This window comes from Staurois parvus, unplaced genomic scaffold, assembly GCF_062004578.1.
Source record: "Staurois parvus isolate SC_StPar_1 unplaced genomic scaffold, SC_StPar_1.0 ptg000927l, whole genome shotgun sequence".
NCBI lineage: Eukaryota > Metazoa > Chordata > Amphibia > Anura > Ranidae > Staurois > Staurois parvus.
The window spans coordinates 645,770-663,688 of NW_028318723.1; the positions used below are offsets into that span (position 1 = coordinate 645,770).

The following is a 17,919-nucleotide window of genomic DNA, read 5'->3' on the forward strand; positions in this document are numbered from 1 at the left end:
TCTCATTTTCTGAGATTGTGGATTTGGGGTTTTCATGAGCTGTAAGCCATAATCATCACAATGATGACAAATCGCGGCTTAAACTATCTTGCTTTGCATGTAATGAGTCTATCTCATATATTAGTTTCTCATTTTAAGTTGCATTACTGAAATAAATTAACTTTTTCACGATATTCTAATTTTTTGAGTTCCACCTGTATTTGTAGATAAGGTTGGAAAATACAAGGAAGAGCCTCATAGGCTGCTTTGGGAAACCCAACCCTTCTTTTAAAAATTAGTCCATTATGTGCCTTAAACACTATGAAAAACAAAAATTGTTCAAAAGTGCTGGAAAGGTTTTTTTTTTTTTCATTTCTCTGAGTTTCCTCGGATTCCAAAATTTTACCCACTTTCCCAAGTTAATAGAAACAATTGAGTCCTGTCCGTGATACTTTTTTTTTATTTGCATTAACATACAATTTTGAGGACAAGCTTTCAGGGTATGTCCTCTTCTTCAAGTTAATGAAAGACTAAAGGTCAATACCTCCTAGACTGTAAGCTCGAAAGAGCAGGGCCCTTGATCCCCTCATGTTTTGCATTGTATTGGTATTGTTCTGTCACATGTTCTGTCTCCCTTTTGTAATGTACAGCGCTGAGCGAACTATTGGCGCTTTATAAATACTGTATAATAATAATAATAATATCAAAGTATAGTATATAAAATTAGCAAAAAAACCCACAAAACATAAAAACCGATACAAAAAGGCAAAACAAAAACCCACTTGAGCTTCTCTCCAATGAAAATAAAGCAAAATCCCTATTTCCCGCAAGCAGCATCACTTCAGCCTGACAGAATACGGGGTCAATTTATAGACTACGGGGTCAATTTATAGACTACGGGGTCAATTTAAAATATATTGAAGCAAAAGTCACAAATAATGCTCCCAATGTTTGGAATATGTGGGAAATGACAGTTTCATTTAATCTTACAGAGAAAATGGCCTGAAGAACATTTGAACAGAAAATTTGACGAACATTTGACCAGCAGAGAAAATAGCCAACATAGGCTAAGAACATTTGACCTGAAGATGAAATAATACAATGAACACCTCTGCACTACGAGTCAAGGGGTGTATTTATAAGAAAAAAAAAGGGAGGGGGGAGAGAGCTATTTGTCCTTTAAAACTGCATATTTGTTTTGTGTAAATGGGGCAAAACCAATTTTTATTAGGCTATTTTCTGTCAGTTTGAATGTTATTTAGTTATAAGTAGACATGTATGGTTTGTTTCGATTTGAAATTCAGACAAAATTTTCATTATTAGGAGATTCGGATGTATCGGATTAAAGGATATGTTCACCTTTTGGTAAAAAAATAATGAATGCCCATTTTTTTGCAGGTAAAAATATGTGCATTTATTAGTTTTTGCTGCAGGAGCCCATAAAGCATACTGATCACTGGTGCCATGCAGGTGTCCTGCTGACCTGTTAGTATATCTGCTTGCCTGAACGCGATGTACGACTAAGCAGATATACTGACAGGAAGAATCAATGAACTACCACGGCAGTAGTTCATTGAGAACTATAAGCTGACAGCCACAAAAGCTGTCAGGACTTGTTTCTCATTCAGTGCTGCAGCCAGGTGGGCGGAGCCCCGCATAGCCATGTTTTTTTTTAAATTTGACAGCTAGTAGGGGGGAGAAGATCATGCACTAGCTGTCAAAGCAGGGGATCTGTGGGGAGTGGGGGCCGGTGTTACATATTACACCCTGAATATGGGTATAACATGTAAAGAAAGGTGAACTTATCCTTTAAAAGAATCTGAAATAACAAAACAAAATTTTGTCTGAAATATCGAATTATCTGAATTTGAATTTAGAAAAGAACAAAATAGAAAAAATATTGCAGTCTTTTGAATTTCGAACAAATAAGAGTAAAGCCATCTTTTGAATTCTGAATAGAATAAAATAGAAAAAGTATAGATGTGTTCCAAAATGTGAATTTCAAAAAGAATAGAATAAAATAGAAAAAAGTATAGATGTCTTCCAAAATGTGAATTTTAAAAAGAATAGAATTGAATTGCGTTCAATAGAATACAATAGACTAGAAAGGAGTAGAATAGAATAGACTAGAATAGAATAAAGTAGAAAAAGTATGTCCGTCTTTCGCAATTCGAATAAAATAGCTATTCAACCTGCATCAGCATCCTAATTGCATAGTCCACTTTTAATATCCCCATCTGATCCCTGAGACAAAGTGATACCAGCCTCTCTCATCCCTGTACCCTCCATAGCCCCTTGTGTGACAGTATATTATAAAAAAGAAAGAAAAAAAATTAAATAGAAGTAATACATTTATTTAACCAACCCTTAGATGTGGTGTCTGCATTAGTTTTCTTTTTAGGTTGTTTTCCTTTATTTTCACCTTGTGATCCTACCAGTAAGTCTGTAGTTTTTCAACTTCCTTTAACAGACCAAGCTGTCCAGCAAAAGTGGCAGTTAGAGGTTTGAGACAAACCATTTAACACTGACGCAGGTACTTACAATGGTCAGTTTTATTCATTTATGTAAAACGTTTACCCAAAAAAGGAAGAAAAACTGTTACTTTATCTGCTTTTAAAGCATTAGGTGGAGTTCAGCTTTAATTTGTTAGTCAGGTCCTTCTAAATTTTCTAGTGTAACACTCCCCTCCCCCCAGACTGACAATGCTGCTGTCCAAGGGTGTCTCCATTGCTCCTTTATCCAGAGTGAAGACAAGAAACGTGTTACTAGCAGTATCACCAGGTGCAAATAAAAGGAAAAAAAACTAAAGAAAAAAAAGGAAAGCCCCAAGAAGTCCCAACCCTCTAACTGCCACTTTTGCTGGTCTGTTAAAGGAAGTTGAAAAATAACAGACTTACTTGCCAGATCACCAGGTGAAAATAAAGGAGACAAAAAAAGGTTAAAAACAGAAAATTAATTCAGCCACCACAACTTAGAATTGTAACGGTGCTATATATTATATTTATGTTTTGGAGTTTATTACCACTTACTGGTAATTGTCATGCAACTCTGTATCCAAATTAAATTTTTATCACTTTTTTTCACACGAACAGAGCTTTCATTTGGTGGTCTTTGATCACCACCGGGTTTTTAATTGTTTATTATATAGATCAAAAAAATTTGGAAAAAGAAAACAATATTTTGTACTTTCTGCGATAAAACATTCCAAAATCTAATTTCTTCATGAATTTAGGACAAAATGTATTTTGCTACATGTCTTTGATAGAAAAACAAATCCCAACACGTGTATATTGATTGGTTTGCGTGAAAGTTATAGTGCCTACAATTTAGGGGTGTGTGTATATGTATATATATATATATATACCTCCTGTCCCTCTTATATTGAACTGTATTGTTGCTGTATTGTCTCCCGTTATATTGTAAAGCGCTGAGCAAACTGTTGGCGCCATATAAATCCTGTATTATAAATATATATATGAATTTTTAGATATTTTATATTTTTTTCATACTAGTAATAGCAGTGATCAGCAACTTATAGTGGGACCGAGTGGAGGGCAATCTGACACTAACTGCCACTGACATTAATGCAGTGGGGTTTATTATATATATATGGAATTTGTATAGATGTTATATTTATTGGGACTGTGCAGAGGGCAATCTGACACTAACTGCCACTGACATCACCAGTGACATTAATGCAGTGGGATTTATTTACTAAAGCACACACCCTCCCCCTAAATTGTAGGAACTATAACTTTCACGCAAACCAATCAATATACACGTGTTGTGATATTTTTTTATACTGTGTGTGTATATATATATATTTTGGAATTTGTATAGATGTTATATTTTTTGGTACTGTGCGGAGGGCAATCTGACACTAACTGCCACTGACCTCACCAATGACATTAATACAGTGGGGTTTATTTACTAAAGCTGCTTCACTCAGAATCTGGTGCAGCTGTACATGGCAGCCAATCAGCTTCTAATCTCAGCTTGTTCAAGTAAGCTTTAGCAATAAAACCTGGAAGCGGATTGGTTTCAATACGGAAGCGGACAAGATTCCGAGTGAACCGGCTCTAGCAATCAAACCCCAGTGAGTGATAAAATACTATACACTGTCCCTGTCACTGCACTGATGACACCGGCTGGGAAGGGGTTAACATCTCGGGGTCATCAAGGGGTTAAGGCTGGCCATACATTATGCAATTTTCTTTAAAAAATTGCTTTAGAGTTACCAAAAACCATATAATATGAGGTCAAACATAAACAACACTTTCAATTGTATCCAATTAGGCCGGCCCTTGTACTACATAGTTGAAGGTAAATCTAAAGGAAATTGGACAGAAAATTGTATAGTGTATGGCCAACCTAAGTGTGTGTCAATGTGTATATTATGTGCTGCTTTTTTACTAAAAATCTCTCGATTCCTTCTCCCTGCAAAGCAGGGAGGAGAAACAAAGGGATCGTTCCCGGTTGTCAGCACAGGGCTCTGGGCTGTGACTGGATACAACCAATCAGCAGGTGCCATCCATGAATGACTGGCTAGTATCTGCTGACAAAATCGCACTATGTCTAATCACAGTGGGAGTCAGGGGCCCTGTATCCGGAAAAGGCCAGAGACATACAGGTAGGTCGCAGCGCCTGTACGGGCGTCCCGTCTGCAGTACACTGTGGGCGGGCGGTCCATGAAGTGGTTAAGCTCTCTCTATATGGACGCTTGTGAATTTCGAGGAGTTGCTCAGTATAATGACGCTTTTGCATTACAATGTTTTCTGTATATGAAGCAGTAAAAGGTCTTCAAAGAAGTCATGAGAAATTTTTCGCAGAAGGAATACGTTGTAGGAATTAGGGATGCACCGATACCAAGGATTTTCATGAGTACTTACGAAAATGCTCCCGATACCGGAAACCGATACTTTGCAGTGGGATTGGCATCAATACAAATTGCCCCGAAAAGATTTCTGTCCAAATCGCATGCGGTTTCCCCACTGCTCCTGTATGGATCCAGGCTTGTCATAGCCTGCGTTCACACAGGAGAGGTGCGGGAAACCTCCCTGCAGGGATCCCATCCTGAGCGGGGAGGGGGCGTGTGGGGATGTATACTATGAAGGCAGATGCTCCATATTCTCAGTGGTAGGTGAGGAGAGAAAACCGTTTCACAGGTCTGGGGATTTGAAGTTCCAGGCGGCTTTCTCTCCTCTCACTGCAGGACAGTTCGGGCTAAAGGGCTTTTGATTGGTCAGCACCGTCACATGGTCGGTGTTGATCAATCAGATGCCGTCTAACCCATGCAGTCATCCTGCAAGGAGAGGAGAAAAACGACTTCACAGGTCTGAGGATTTGAAATCTCTGCTGATTTTTCTCCTCTCTTTCCAGGGATGACAGTACAGAAGAGAGAAAGCAGTGGGGATTTCAAATCCTCAGATCTGTGAAGCAGCTTTCTCTCCTCTCCTTGCAGGGATGACAGTACAGGTTAGACGGCATCTGATTGGTCAGCACCGAGAATGTGACAGTGCTGACCAAACAAAAGCCCTCCAGCCCCAACGGTCATCTCTGCAAGGAGAGAAGAGAAAGAAGTGGGGGTTTCAAATCCTCAGACCTGTGAAGCGGCTTTCTCTTTCCTCCTTCCAGGGATGACAGTACGGGTTAGACAGCACCTGATTGGTCAGCACCAACCATGTGACAGTGCTGACCAATCAAAATTCCTCTAGCCCGAACTGTCGTCCCTGCAAGGAGAGGAGAGAAAGAAGTGGGGATTTCAAATCCTCAGACCTGTGAAGCGGCTTTCTCTCTCCTTGCAGAGATGACAGTACGGGTTAGAGGGCTTTTGATTGGTCAGTCCATTCACATGGACGGTGCTGACCAATCAGATGCCATCTAGCACGTACCGCCATCCCTGCAAGAAGAGGAGAGAAAGCCACTTCACAGGTTTGAGGATTTGAAACCCCCACTGCTTTCTCTCCTCTCCTTGCAGAGATGACAGTACGGGTTAGACGGCCTCTGATTTGGTCAGCACTGACCATGTGACGGTGCTGACCAATCAAAAGCCCTCTAGCCCAAACTGTCATCCCTGCAAGGAGAGGAGAAAAAGCAGTGGGGATTTCAAATCCTCAGACCTGTGAAGCGTCTTTCTTCCCTCTCCTACCGCTGAGAATATGGAGCATCTGCCACCATAGTATACACCCCCACACGCCCCCTCCCCGCACCGCTCCTGTGTGAACTCGGGCTATGCCAAGCCAGGGTTCACACAGTAGCAGTGGGGAAATTGCATGTGATTTGGACAGAAATCGCATTCCTGTTCAAATCGCATGCTATATTTTGCGGTGCAATTTGCATCCGTACATTTTGTATTGACGCAAATCGCACAGCAAAGTATCGGTAATCGTTATTAGTGAGTATTTTACCGAAGGTATCAGTACTCGTCCTCACCGATAAAAAAAAAGGGTATCGGCGCATGCCTAGTAGAAATGATAGGTACAATACCCGCGGTCACCTGACACACCAGACACCTACAGAGTCCTCCTCGTCCAAGGACACGTCATGTTCCAGCAGCAGCTTCACCGCTTGCTCTTGCCCAGCTCCAGCCGCCCAGTGTAAGGCTGTCCTGTCTACCTGAAACACAAGAGAAAGGAGACCGTGATCCAGTGTCTGTCCAGTCCAGACCCGGGGGCCACAAAGTGACATGATCCTGAGGGGCGGACTGACCATTAGAGCACTTGGGCACTGCCCGAGGGCCCAGGGTCAGTAGGGGGCCCCATGAAATGACCCTGGTACCTTTTATAGGCTTTTTTGGGTGTGCTTTGAGTGTGGTCAAGGACACAGGGACCCCATGATCCCCCATTGCCCGGGGGCCCCATGAGTTGTCAGTCCCCCCCTCATCCTGATACCGCCGGACGCTTCTCCATGTTTTCTCACGTCTCCCCGTGTTTGTTATGTGCAAGGTGCATCTGCCCTACCCTACTTCTTCCATACACGTGGCTGCTGGTATTTCCGAGAACTTTTACCTTTTTTTTTTTTGCACGGCATGGAACGAGAGACTGAAGACTGATCACCTGAAGAGTGATCTACTCTGTGTTCCTGCCAACACATTAAAGGCCAAGTTCACCTTATCCAATGGGCTCATTTGCATGTGCTTTGGAAAGGTTGAAGATCCTACAAAAGTCTGTTTCTGACCATTCTGGGGTTCTAGTCCTCCTGTGCTACTAATACACTCAGTGAGAGCTGTGAGAATGTGGAATAGACTCCCTCAAGAGTTGGTTGTGGCCAGCTCAGTGGATTGCTGTAGGAAAGTCCTGGATTCTTTCTTGGATACACAGAATATAACTGGAAATAACATTTATAGGGAAAGGTGATCCAGGGAATATCCGATTGCCTCTCGGGGGATCGGGAAGGAATCTTTTCCCCTGCAGGAGCAAATTGGATCGTGCTTTGCTGGGTTTTTTTTGCCTTCCTCTGGATCAACTGTGGGTATAGGATTATAACTTTTCTTTTTTTTTTTTTTTTTTAAATGGTTGAACTGGATGGACTTTTGTCTTTTTTCAGCCAGACTAACTATGTAACTCTAAGGGCTCTTCCACGGTAGCACTGCCTCCAGGACTTCTCCAGAGCCTCTCCCATTCTCTGAAACTCCCTACCCCAGTATGCCCAGTCAGCCCCCACCCTGTCTGCCTTTGAAAACTCACTTTTTCAGGGAAGCCTACCCAACCTCCACCTATGAAGAGCGGATATAGCGAATGCGGGGTCCGGGGAGAGCGGATATAGAGAATGCGGGGTCCGGGGAGAGCGGATATAGAGAATGCGGGGTCCGGGGAGAGCGGATATAGAGAATGCGGGGTCCGGGGAGAGCGGATATAGTGAATGCGGGGTCCGGGGAGAGCGGATATAGTGAATGCGGGGTCCGGGGAGTGCGGATATAGTGAATGCGGGGTCCGGGGAGAGCGGATATAGTGAATGCGGGGTCCGGGGAGAGCGGATATAGTGAATGCGGGGTCCGGGGAGAGCGGATATAGGGAATGCGGGGTCCGGGGAGAGCGGATATAGCGAATGCGGGGTCCGGGGAGAGCGGATATAGCGAATGCGGGGTCCGGGGAGAGCGGATATAGCGAATGCGGAGTCCGGGGAGAGCGGATATAGCGAATGCGGGGTCCGGGGAGATCGGATATAGTGAATGCGGGGTCCGGGGAGAGCGGATATAGTGAATGCGGGGTCCGGGGAGAGCGGATATAGTGAATGCGGGGTCCGGGGAGAGCGGATATAGTGAATGCGGGGTCCGGGGAGACCGGATATAGTGAATGCGGGGTCCGGGGAGAGCGGATATAGTGAATGCAGGGTCCGGGGAGAGCGGATATAGTGAATGCAGGGTCCGGGGTTTAGTAACACTTTGATATCAGTACACTTACATGCTGTACGCAGCACCTGGGCTGCCCAGGTGGATGGAACACACGAATGTGTGCTGAAAGGGCTGAGTTGTATCAGAGCCCATAAAAGTGGAATGCCAGCTTACACCTAACTAGCCTTGAAACTGTCCCTCCCCCTCCTAACACCTATACTGACTAACCTGTGTAAGAAAGATGTCAGCCCAATCTGGTCATGTGATCTCTGGTGTCAGCTGCAGGGGAGAAGAGAGAGCAGTCAAAACGGCTAAGAATTCCGAGAGTGGTGATGTCACCCTTAGGCTTCAATGGTCCATCCGTTGTTGGCACTCCCTCTTCTCCCCTGCAGCTGCCGCTAGCTGACACCAGAAGTCACATAGACCGGACTAAAGCAATAGGATAGAATAGATAGATGGGAATAGAATAGGTAAGTAAAGACATCTTCCTTACACAGGTTAGGTAGTATAGGTGTTGAAGGGGGAAGTGGGCAGTTTTAAGACTAGTTAGGTGTAAGTTTGAATTTTTTCTTTACCTGTCCTTGAAAAAAATCCCACATTGCAGAAATGGCCGTACAATACTTTATTCCAAGACTCGTGTTAAAGAGTAACTCCACTTTTATTGAGGGAAAAAACCCTCCCCTCTGGGTGATCTATGCACATTGCAGGGATTGTGAACAAACTTTATGGCAGATTCCTACCTTTTGCTATCCTGAAGAAATAGCTGTTTGTTTCTCTGTGTCCATGTGCAGAGTGCATGTGAATGGGAGTGACTTTATTATCAAATCGGTTGCAGCACTTGCGGGGATCTGAGGAAAGTGGCAGGGTCTGCATCCCTTTAGAAGTGATTTCCCTTTGGGAGTATCTCACCAAAAATGATATTTTTGTTGCAGGGGATGCTCAAAATCTGACTTGTATCTTAGTACAAACTTCTGGGGAAATCAGTGAGCCAATCACACGAGCAGGAAATGACATTTTGGGGGGAGGGTGTTCTGTACACCATTTGTGTATAGAATGCCTCCAGGTTGTCATATTGCCCAGAGACAAGCCTAGGGCCGTGGATACGGGGATACCACCAGTCCTTCTGTACGGGGCCCAGGCCAGCAGGGGGGGCTAGGCAGCTAGGTGAATCGGATGTGGGAAGGGAGGGTGATCGGCACAATTTTATGGAAATAAACTGGTAACTTGTATGGCTCTCTCTGCAGCAGCTGAAAGCTCTCCCTCCCTCTGGCTTTCAGCTGCTGCAGAGAGAGCCATACAGGGGATCAGTTCCAGTAATTGCCCCCCACCCCTCAAGCGCTGCCAGGCTCCCTCCTCTCCTAACCACCAGCAGCTGCAAGCACACAATAGGATCCTTCAGGATGGAGAATGAGGGTAATTATATTATGGTAAATATATTTACCAGCCCCTTTCTTTCCTGAATGAACACAATGAATGTTCAGTACCGATCACTCACTGAGTTCATTCACAACTGAAGCATATTAAACTGGTTTTTTTTTTTTGAGGTGGGGGGCTGTCAGGTTGGCTGTGTGGGGCCCCGTGGTTTCTAACAGCAGCCCTGGACAGGCCACACATCAGACCTTGCTATAGCATGGTACTAGCATAGAAGGGATACTGTACCTACACTGTTCTTCGCTCTGACATTCACCCCTCTTCCAATCAGCAGCCGCATCCTCTCGATGTTGTTGGTTTTTGCAGCAATGTGGAAATCTTGCTCGGTGCGAAGCACTAAAAAAAAATGCAGGATTGAGAATGTCATTACAGAATTGAATACTGAATATTTATTTCAGGTACTTATATATCGCCGTCAGTTTACGCCGCGCTTTACATATATATTGTACATTCACATCAGTCCCTAACCCTCAAGGGGCGTACAATCTAAGGTCCCTAACTCACATTCATACATACACATACTAGGGGCAATTTAGACAGGAGCCAATTCACCTACCAGCATGTCTTTGGTGTGTCGGAGGAAACCCACGCAGGCACAGGGAGAACATGCAAACTCCAGGCAGGTGGTACCGTGGTTGGGATTTGAACCAATGACCCTAGTACTGCCAGGTGGAAGTGCTAACCATTTAGCCACTGTGCTGCCCAGAGCAGTGCATTTATGAAACATCTGCAAGGCGATTAGCTGCAAGTGCATTTGTTCTGTGCAAAATCCAGTATCACTAAGCAATTTTCTCTCCAGGCCGGATGTCCTTTGTTTTTAGGAAAAGCGTGAACACTGCGTTTTGTCCACCAGATTGAGCGGAGAATCATAGGTCATAAGTATTAATTTCCTATGACCATCAGCTCCACCTAGTGGCCATAATGTGGTAGTGTCCTGATTCACGCTATTTTTTTTTTTCTTGAATGAAGAACATCGGACCTGGAGAGGAAATAGCCTAGTAGTAACATTCGATTTTTGCACAGCATGAATGTACACACAGTTTCACAGGGAAAAGAGATGCGCAATATTTAAAAAAAAAAACAAAAAAAAAAAAATCCATTAATGTACATTTTGCTAGCAATCTTTGTCATTCCACCCATACCAGGGGCGGACTGACCATTTGGAAACTCGGGCACTGCCCAAGGGCCCGGGGTCAGTAGGGGGGCCCCATTATATCCCCCTGGTACCTTTTTCATAGGCTTTTTTGAGTTTGGGCAAGGACACAGGGGCCCCATGATCCCCTATTGCCCGGGGGCCCCATGAGTTGTCAGTCCGCCCCTGACCCATACTGATGGAAAAAGTTATTGGGGCACAACCCAGCTTCACAAACTTGAAGATCCCATAAAGGTTTGTTTCTGACTATTCTGGTGTCCTAGAGTGGCCATCCACTCCAGTGCTACTAATACACAGAAGGGTTCATTCACGCTAGCATTGCTGTCTGAAGGGCAATCCACACTCGAGTCGCTCTTCAGGGAGCATTTGACAGGTGGTGAGAAGGTGTTATATCACCTCATCAACACCTACTTTAACCCCTTGGACCGCGCAGTAGCACGCTGCAAGCACGTGAAACGCGTGGTGGTTGCAGAGTGGCCCCATTCACTTGAAAGGGTCAAAATCAGTGGGTGGTAGTGCCCTCCAAATGCCAGAAGGGGTATTATTCCTGCCAAGCAGACGGGAACTAAATGCTACCAAAGCACCCCGACTGCAGTGTGTGTACACCTCCGGCCCAGGGGCGGAATGACCATTTCGAAGCTCGGGCACTGCCCGAGGGCCCGGGGTCAGTAGGGGGCCCCATGAGATGCCCATGGTACCTTTTGCATAGGCTTTTTTGAGTTTGGGCAAGGACACAGGGGTCCCATCATCCCCTATTGCCCGGGGGCCCCATGAGTTATCAGTCCGCCCCTGCTCCGGCCTCTACCTCTGCAGCTACAAAAGGAGAGCAGTTGGGGGCGGTGGGTTATTAAAAACGTGGTTTAACTGCAGGGCATTACCACCCCTCAACAGTTGTGTGAACACGCCCTAATAGATAAATATATAGCAACAAACGTTTCAAAGAAGAACGCCCTGTGCACGGCATAGTTATTATTCTGCAGAACAATGCGTTGTGAGTTCTAAGGGCTGATCCTTTGTATTGATGATGATCAGCGAGAGTCAGATCTATTCAAAGATACCGGAATGTTTAGTTTCACTGAACTGCAGAAAAGCTCCAAGTTTCAGGTCTTCAGCCTGAACCAAAGAGAGTCTGACATTCCGCCTCCATGGTACGTGTGCCAATTAAATTCACCTTCACCTTTGTAAATTGTTTCAACAAACACAAGATCACATTTACACAACATATATAGACTGTAAAGTAGAATTCCGGGCTAAACTAACCTGAAAAATGGCCCCTCCCCCTTTCAACGACACTAACTGTGTAAAAAGGATCGGTATACAGGCGTACATCGGTTTATGAACGCCTCGGTTCACGAATTAGAATCCATTGAAAATAATGGCTCGGTTTATGAATTTTTTTCGCAATAGGAACGGATTAATTGGTTTTCAATGCATTTACACATTTTTTTTTCAATCATGTCCCTGTACAGTATTTATGCCTTTAAAGTGCACGTTATAAAAGAGTTTTAAATGGATAAAATACTTTTTTTTAACTTTTTTCTGACCTCCGGAATGGATTAATTGGTTTTCAATGCATTTACGAATTTTTTTTTTAATCATGTCCCTTTATGCCTTTAAAGTGCACTTTAGAAAGAGTTTTGAACAATTAAAATACTTTTTTTTACTTTTTTCTGACCTCTGGAACGGATTAATTGGTTTTCAATGCATTTACGAATTAATTTTTAATCATGTCCCTGTACAGTATTTATGTCTTTAAAGTGCACTTTATAAAGTTTTGAACAGATAAAATACTTTTTTTTTACTTTTTTCTGACTTCCAGAACAAATTAATTGGTTTTTAATGCATTTACAAATTTTTTTAATCATGTCCCTGTACAGTATTTATGTCTTTAAAGTGCACTTTATAAAGTTTTGAACAGATAACATTTTTTTTTTACTTTTTTCTGACCTCTGGAACGGATTAATTGGTTTTCAATGCATTTAAGAATTATTTTTTTTAATCACATCCCTGTACAGTATTTATGCCTTTAAAGTGCACTTTAAAGAGTTTTGAACAATTAAAAGACTTTTTTTTACTTTTTTCGGACCTCCGGGAACAGAATAATTGGTTTTCAATGCATTTACATTTTTTTTTTAAATCATGTCCCTTAATGCCTTTAAAGTGCACTTTAGAAAGAGTTTTGAACAGATAAGAATTTTTTTTACTTTTTTCTGACCTCCGGGAACAAATTAATTTTCAGTGCACTTACAAATTAATTTTTAATCATGTCCCTGTACAGTATTTATGCCTTTAAAGTGCACTTTATAAAGTTTTGAACAGATAACTTTTTTTTTTTTTACGACCTCCAGAACGGATTAATTGGTTTTCAATGCATTTACGAATTTTTTTTTCCAATCATGTCCCTTTATGCCTTTAAAGTGCACTTTATAAAGAGTTTTGAACAATTAAAAGACTTTTTTTTACTTTTTTTGGACCTCCGGGAACGGATTAATTGGTTTTCAATGCATTTAAGAATTCTTTTTTTTTAATCATGTCCCTGTACAGTATTTATGTCTTTAAAGAGCACTTTATAAAGTTTTGAACAGATAACATTTTTTTTTTACTTTTTTCTGACCTCCGGAACGGATTAATTGGTTTTCAATGCATTTACAATTTTTTTTTTAAATCATGTCCCTTTATGCCTTTACGAATTAAATTCATAAACCGAGGTACGCCTGTACTTACCTATTTTCAGGTTGCTTTGGTCCCGTCATGTGAACTAGCTCCCCTGTGTCCACCAATGGCAGCTGCAGGGAGAGGAGGGAGTGCCAATGGATGAGACATGGGAGACTATGGCTGATGTCACTGCTCCAGGCTTTACCAGCCATTGTCGAGTGCTCTCTCCTCTCCCCTGCAGCCGCCGCAGGGGATCATGTGACTGGACCAGAGCAGCATAAAAATAAGTGATGTCATTGCAGCCCGGCCATTCAAATGACTGGGAAAAGATGGGAGTGCAGGGAGCGGTGACAGATCATCACTGGAGGGCTCCATTTGAAAGGTCTGTCATAACGTGCTAGAACGCGGTGCACATTATAGAATGTGGGGACTCATTGAAGTTTTTTTTTGTAGCATTTAATACTGCAATAAATGTGAAATCTAGCTTAAACCTAAACCCCTTGCCCTCCAGAGGATTCCCCCCCTTCCTGACCAGGCCATTTTTTAGGATACAATGCTGCCTTACTTTGACAATTGCGCAATCATGCAAAGCTGCACCCAAATTAAATTTATGTCCTTTTTTCCCCACAAATGGAGCTTTCCTTTGGTAGTATTTGATCGCCTGTGCGATTTGAATTTTTTGCACTATAAACAAAAAAAGACCGACAATTTTGAAAAAAAAAACCAAAATAATATTTTTGACTTTTTGCTATAAAATGTATTCAGTAAAAAAAAAAAAAAAAAAAAACGAATAAATTTAGAACAAAATGTATTCTACTACATATATTTGCAAAAAAAATCCCAATACATGTAAATTAATTGGTTTACATGAAAGTTATAGCGTTTACAAATGGCGGTAAAGATACTGGAATTATTTTATTTTTTTAAACTAGTAATGACGTCGATCCGCGACTTATGGTAGGACTGCGGCAGATATTCTGACACTGGGTAGGAACTGACATCCCCAGTGACACTAACACAGTGATCAGTGCTAATAAAAAGCACTGACACTGTACTAATGACACTGGGCAGAAAGGGGTTAACATCTGGGGCGATTAAAGGGTTAACTGTGTGTGTGTGGTTTACTTGGGAAACATGCTGCTGTGTATTTCTCTTCTGCACAAGGAAATACAAAGCAACATGTCCTTGCTAGCAGGAGAGACATCTGTGTTGTTTACACACAGCTCTCTCCCCTGTCAGTTTTACACAGCGATCACTGAGTGCCAGCTGGGACCAGGTGATTGACATCACTAGCCGCCAATGGCGGCGTGGATAGGGTGGCACGCGCTACCTACCTGGAAATGTAAATCACGTGTGTATATGTATGTATATATATATATATATATACACACACACACACACACGTGATTTTACACAGCCCTGCCACCCTGTAGCAGTAGTTCTACTATAGGGTGCCGGGAAAGCGTTTAAACATACTGACGAAACGTGTTGGTTGAAGGCATGCTTGCTGTATCACTTTCGGTGTCATTTCCGCTGTTGTACACGGACGTATTGGAAAGTAAAAGTGCCAATAGAAATTACAGAACCCAATCTCCATTGCTTTTAACCACTTGACTTCCGGAAAGTTTTACCCCCTTCATAACCAGGGCATTTTTTGCTATTCAGCCTACTTTACCTGGCAATTGAGCGGTCATGAAACACTGTACCCAAATTAAATTTATGTCTTTTTTTCACACTAATAGAGCTTTCTTTTGGTGTTATCTGATCACCATTGGGTTATTTATTTTATTATTATATAAACGAAATAAAATAAAAATTTTGAAAAAAACCCACAATGTTTTGTACTGTTATAAAGCATCCTAAAAAAATAACAAAAATCTAATTTCTTCATAAATTTAGGCCAAAATGTATTCTGCTACATGTCTTTGGAGAAAAAAAAATCCCAGTAAAGGTATATTGTTTGGTTTGTGTGAAAGTTATAGCATCTACAAAAAATGGTATATACTGTATACTGGAATTTACACAGCTATAGACGCTATACTGGTAATGGCGGTATTTGAAAAAGGGTGGTTTGAAAACATCGCCAAAATCCGCACGTTCCTAACCCCAGAAACCACTAAACAGCTCATCCACTCCCTCATCATATCACGACTCGACTACTGCAACTCCCTCCTCACTGGCCTGTCTCGCCGCTGGCTATCCCCACTTCAGTCCATCCTGAATACGGCTGCCAGACTCATTCACCTTTCCAACCGCTCCATCTCCGCCACCCCCCTCTGCCAATCCCTCCACTGGCTTCCGATTGCGCAACGGATCAAATTCAGAATCCTAACATTGACATACAAAGCTGTCCACCATACTGCCCCGAACTACATCACTGACCTAATATCCAAGTACCACCCAACACACACCCTCCGCTCCTCACAAGACCTCCTTCTCTCTAGTTCCCTGGTCTCCTCCTCCCATGCCCACCTCCAGGACTTCTCCAGGGTGTCACCCATCCTCTGGAACTCCCTGCCCCAACCCATCAGATTATCACCTACTCTCCTCACCTTTAGGTGCACCCTGAAAACCCACCTCTTCAAGGAAGCCTATCCCACCCCCTGCTAACTTGCTGACCTCCTCCACTCCATCCCCCACAGCTATCTCCTCCTGTGCCACCATCCCCTCCCTCCTAGATTGTAAGCTCGAAAGAGCAGGGCCCTCAATCCCCTCATGTTCTGCATTGTATTGGTATTGTTCTGTCACATGTTCTGTCCCCCTTTGTAATGTACAGCGCTGAGCGAACTATTGGCGCTTTATAAATACTGTATAATAATAATAATAATTTAACGAGTGGAAATGTGATATTGTGACAAGTCTTTCATATTCCAAGATATGAAATCATAGGGGAAAATGGATGTTGAATGTGATGTCTGGTTTACGACTACCTGGAATGTCTTTGAAGCTCAGCGAGGGACTGGTTTATGGTTTTACGATTCTTTTCCAAGCAGAGTCTCGCAGACATATGGGGACCAGGCTAATTGGGGTCTATAGCCATGAGCTCTCCTGCTGGGCCTTGATGCCTTTTTGAACTCAGCATCCAGGGACCACATGTCACTCAACAGAGAGGGAGGGGGGGATTTGGAGTAGGAGAGAGAGATACAAGATGGAGGGTTTGGAGCAACATGGATGACCGCGTCCATCTGTGTGCACGATTGCTACAACAAGAATGTGCAGAGCGGTTGAGTTGAAGAAGGAAATTGTAGAAAAGCATGACTGTGGTATTATGTGACTGATCTGTCCTCGGAGTACAATCGACAATCTCCACTATTTTGAAGAAGAAAGCTGCTATCAAAGTAGCTGATGTGGCAAAAGGAGTAACAATGTTAACCAAGCAGAGGACACAAGTGGAAGAGGTGGAAAACTTTTTGTTAGTGGGGTTGAATGACAAACAGCTGACAGGTGATAGCGTTAATGAAGCCAGGAAATCGCAAAAAAAAAAAAGCCAGGAAAATCGCAAAAAACCTTCTACAAGTGCAGCAAGTGAAGAATTAAAAGCCAGTAGAGGGTGGTTTGAAAAATTCCGCAAGAGAAGTGGCATCCACAGTGTGACAAGACATGGTGAGGCTTCCAGTTCTGACAAGGCCGCTGCAGAAGCCTACAAGAAAGAATTTGTGGAATTCATGAAGACAGAAGGATACGTTGCTCAACAAGTGTTCAACTGTGATGAAACGGGGCTCTTCTGGAAAAAGATGCCGAACAGAACCTATATCGTGCTGGAGGAAAAGGCACTGCCGAGGCATAAGCCCATGAAAGAGATCTCCCCAATGTTCTTATGGAGGGGAACTCTCCTTCCAAACAATAACTTCCTCCCACCCGCCTTCCTGTCCTCCACGCCAGAAGTCGTCTCAAGAAACGTTAGCGTTCTCTCTCTTCATACTGTACTATACTGTACTTTGTTTCATATTTTTGTGGTTGAAAAACAAACAAAAAAAAAGTCCAGAACGGATTAACCTGATTTACATTGAACCCTATGGGAAAATTTGCCTCGGTTAGCGACCAGTTTAATTCGTGAACCGAAGTATCACTGTATTTCTGTCCCCCTGCATGGGCGATGCTGTTATTATACTTATTTCCCAAATTTCAATAAAAATATTGAACCAGAGAAAAAGAAGAAGAGTTACTGTAGAGGAAGAGTTACTTGCAGGTTGCCAACAATGCCTTAGAGCTTCTCTTCCATTCATGCGTTCAATGGAACTACAACTAGGCAGGAAATGAAATTAGTCCTGACAGGCTGCCTTTGTGTGCGAGGACTCCAGGGCATAGATGAAAAAAACGAGCGAACCGTAGACCGCGGACTGGAGCCACATCCGTCTGACACAGCGGC

General features: G+C 42.9%; 1 protein-coding gene across 3 annotated transcripts in view; it reads right to left on the reverse strand.

The window, feature by feature from the left end:
* Window positions 1–17,919, reverse strand: part of ANKDD1A (ankyrin repeat and death domain containing 1A) — a 115,886-nt gene that overhangs the window by 79,131 nt on the left and 18,836 nt on the right. The window contains exons 2-3 of one of the 3 annotated variants that reach the window (XM_089656665.1): window positions 9,971–10,078; window positions 6,496–6,590 (exon numbers count right to left, since the gene is read on the reverse strand). In XM_089656665.1, coding sequence (XP_089512791.1) covers window positions 6,496–6,590; window positions 9,971–10,078 — 203 coding nt within the window. Of the gene's footprint in view, window positions 1–6,495; window positions 6,595–9,970; window positions 10,079–17,919 lie in introns of those variants that run through there. The other 2 variants (XM_089656667.1, XM_089656666.1) reach the window with 2 other exon arrangements.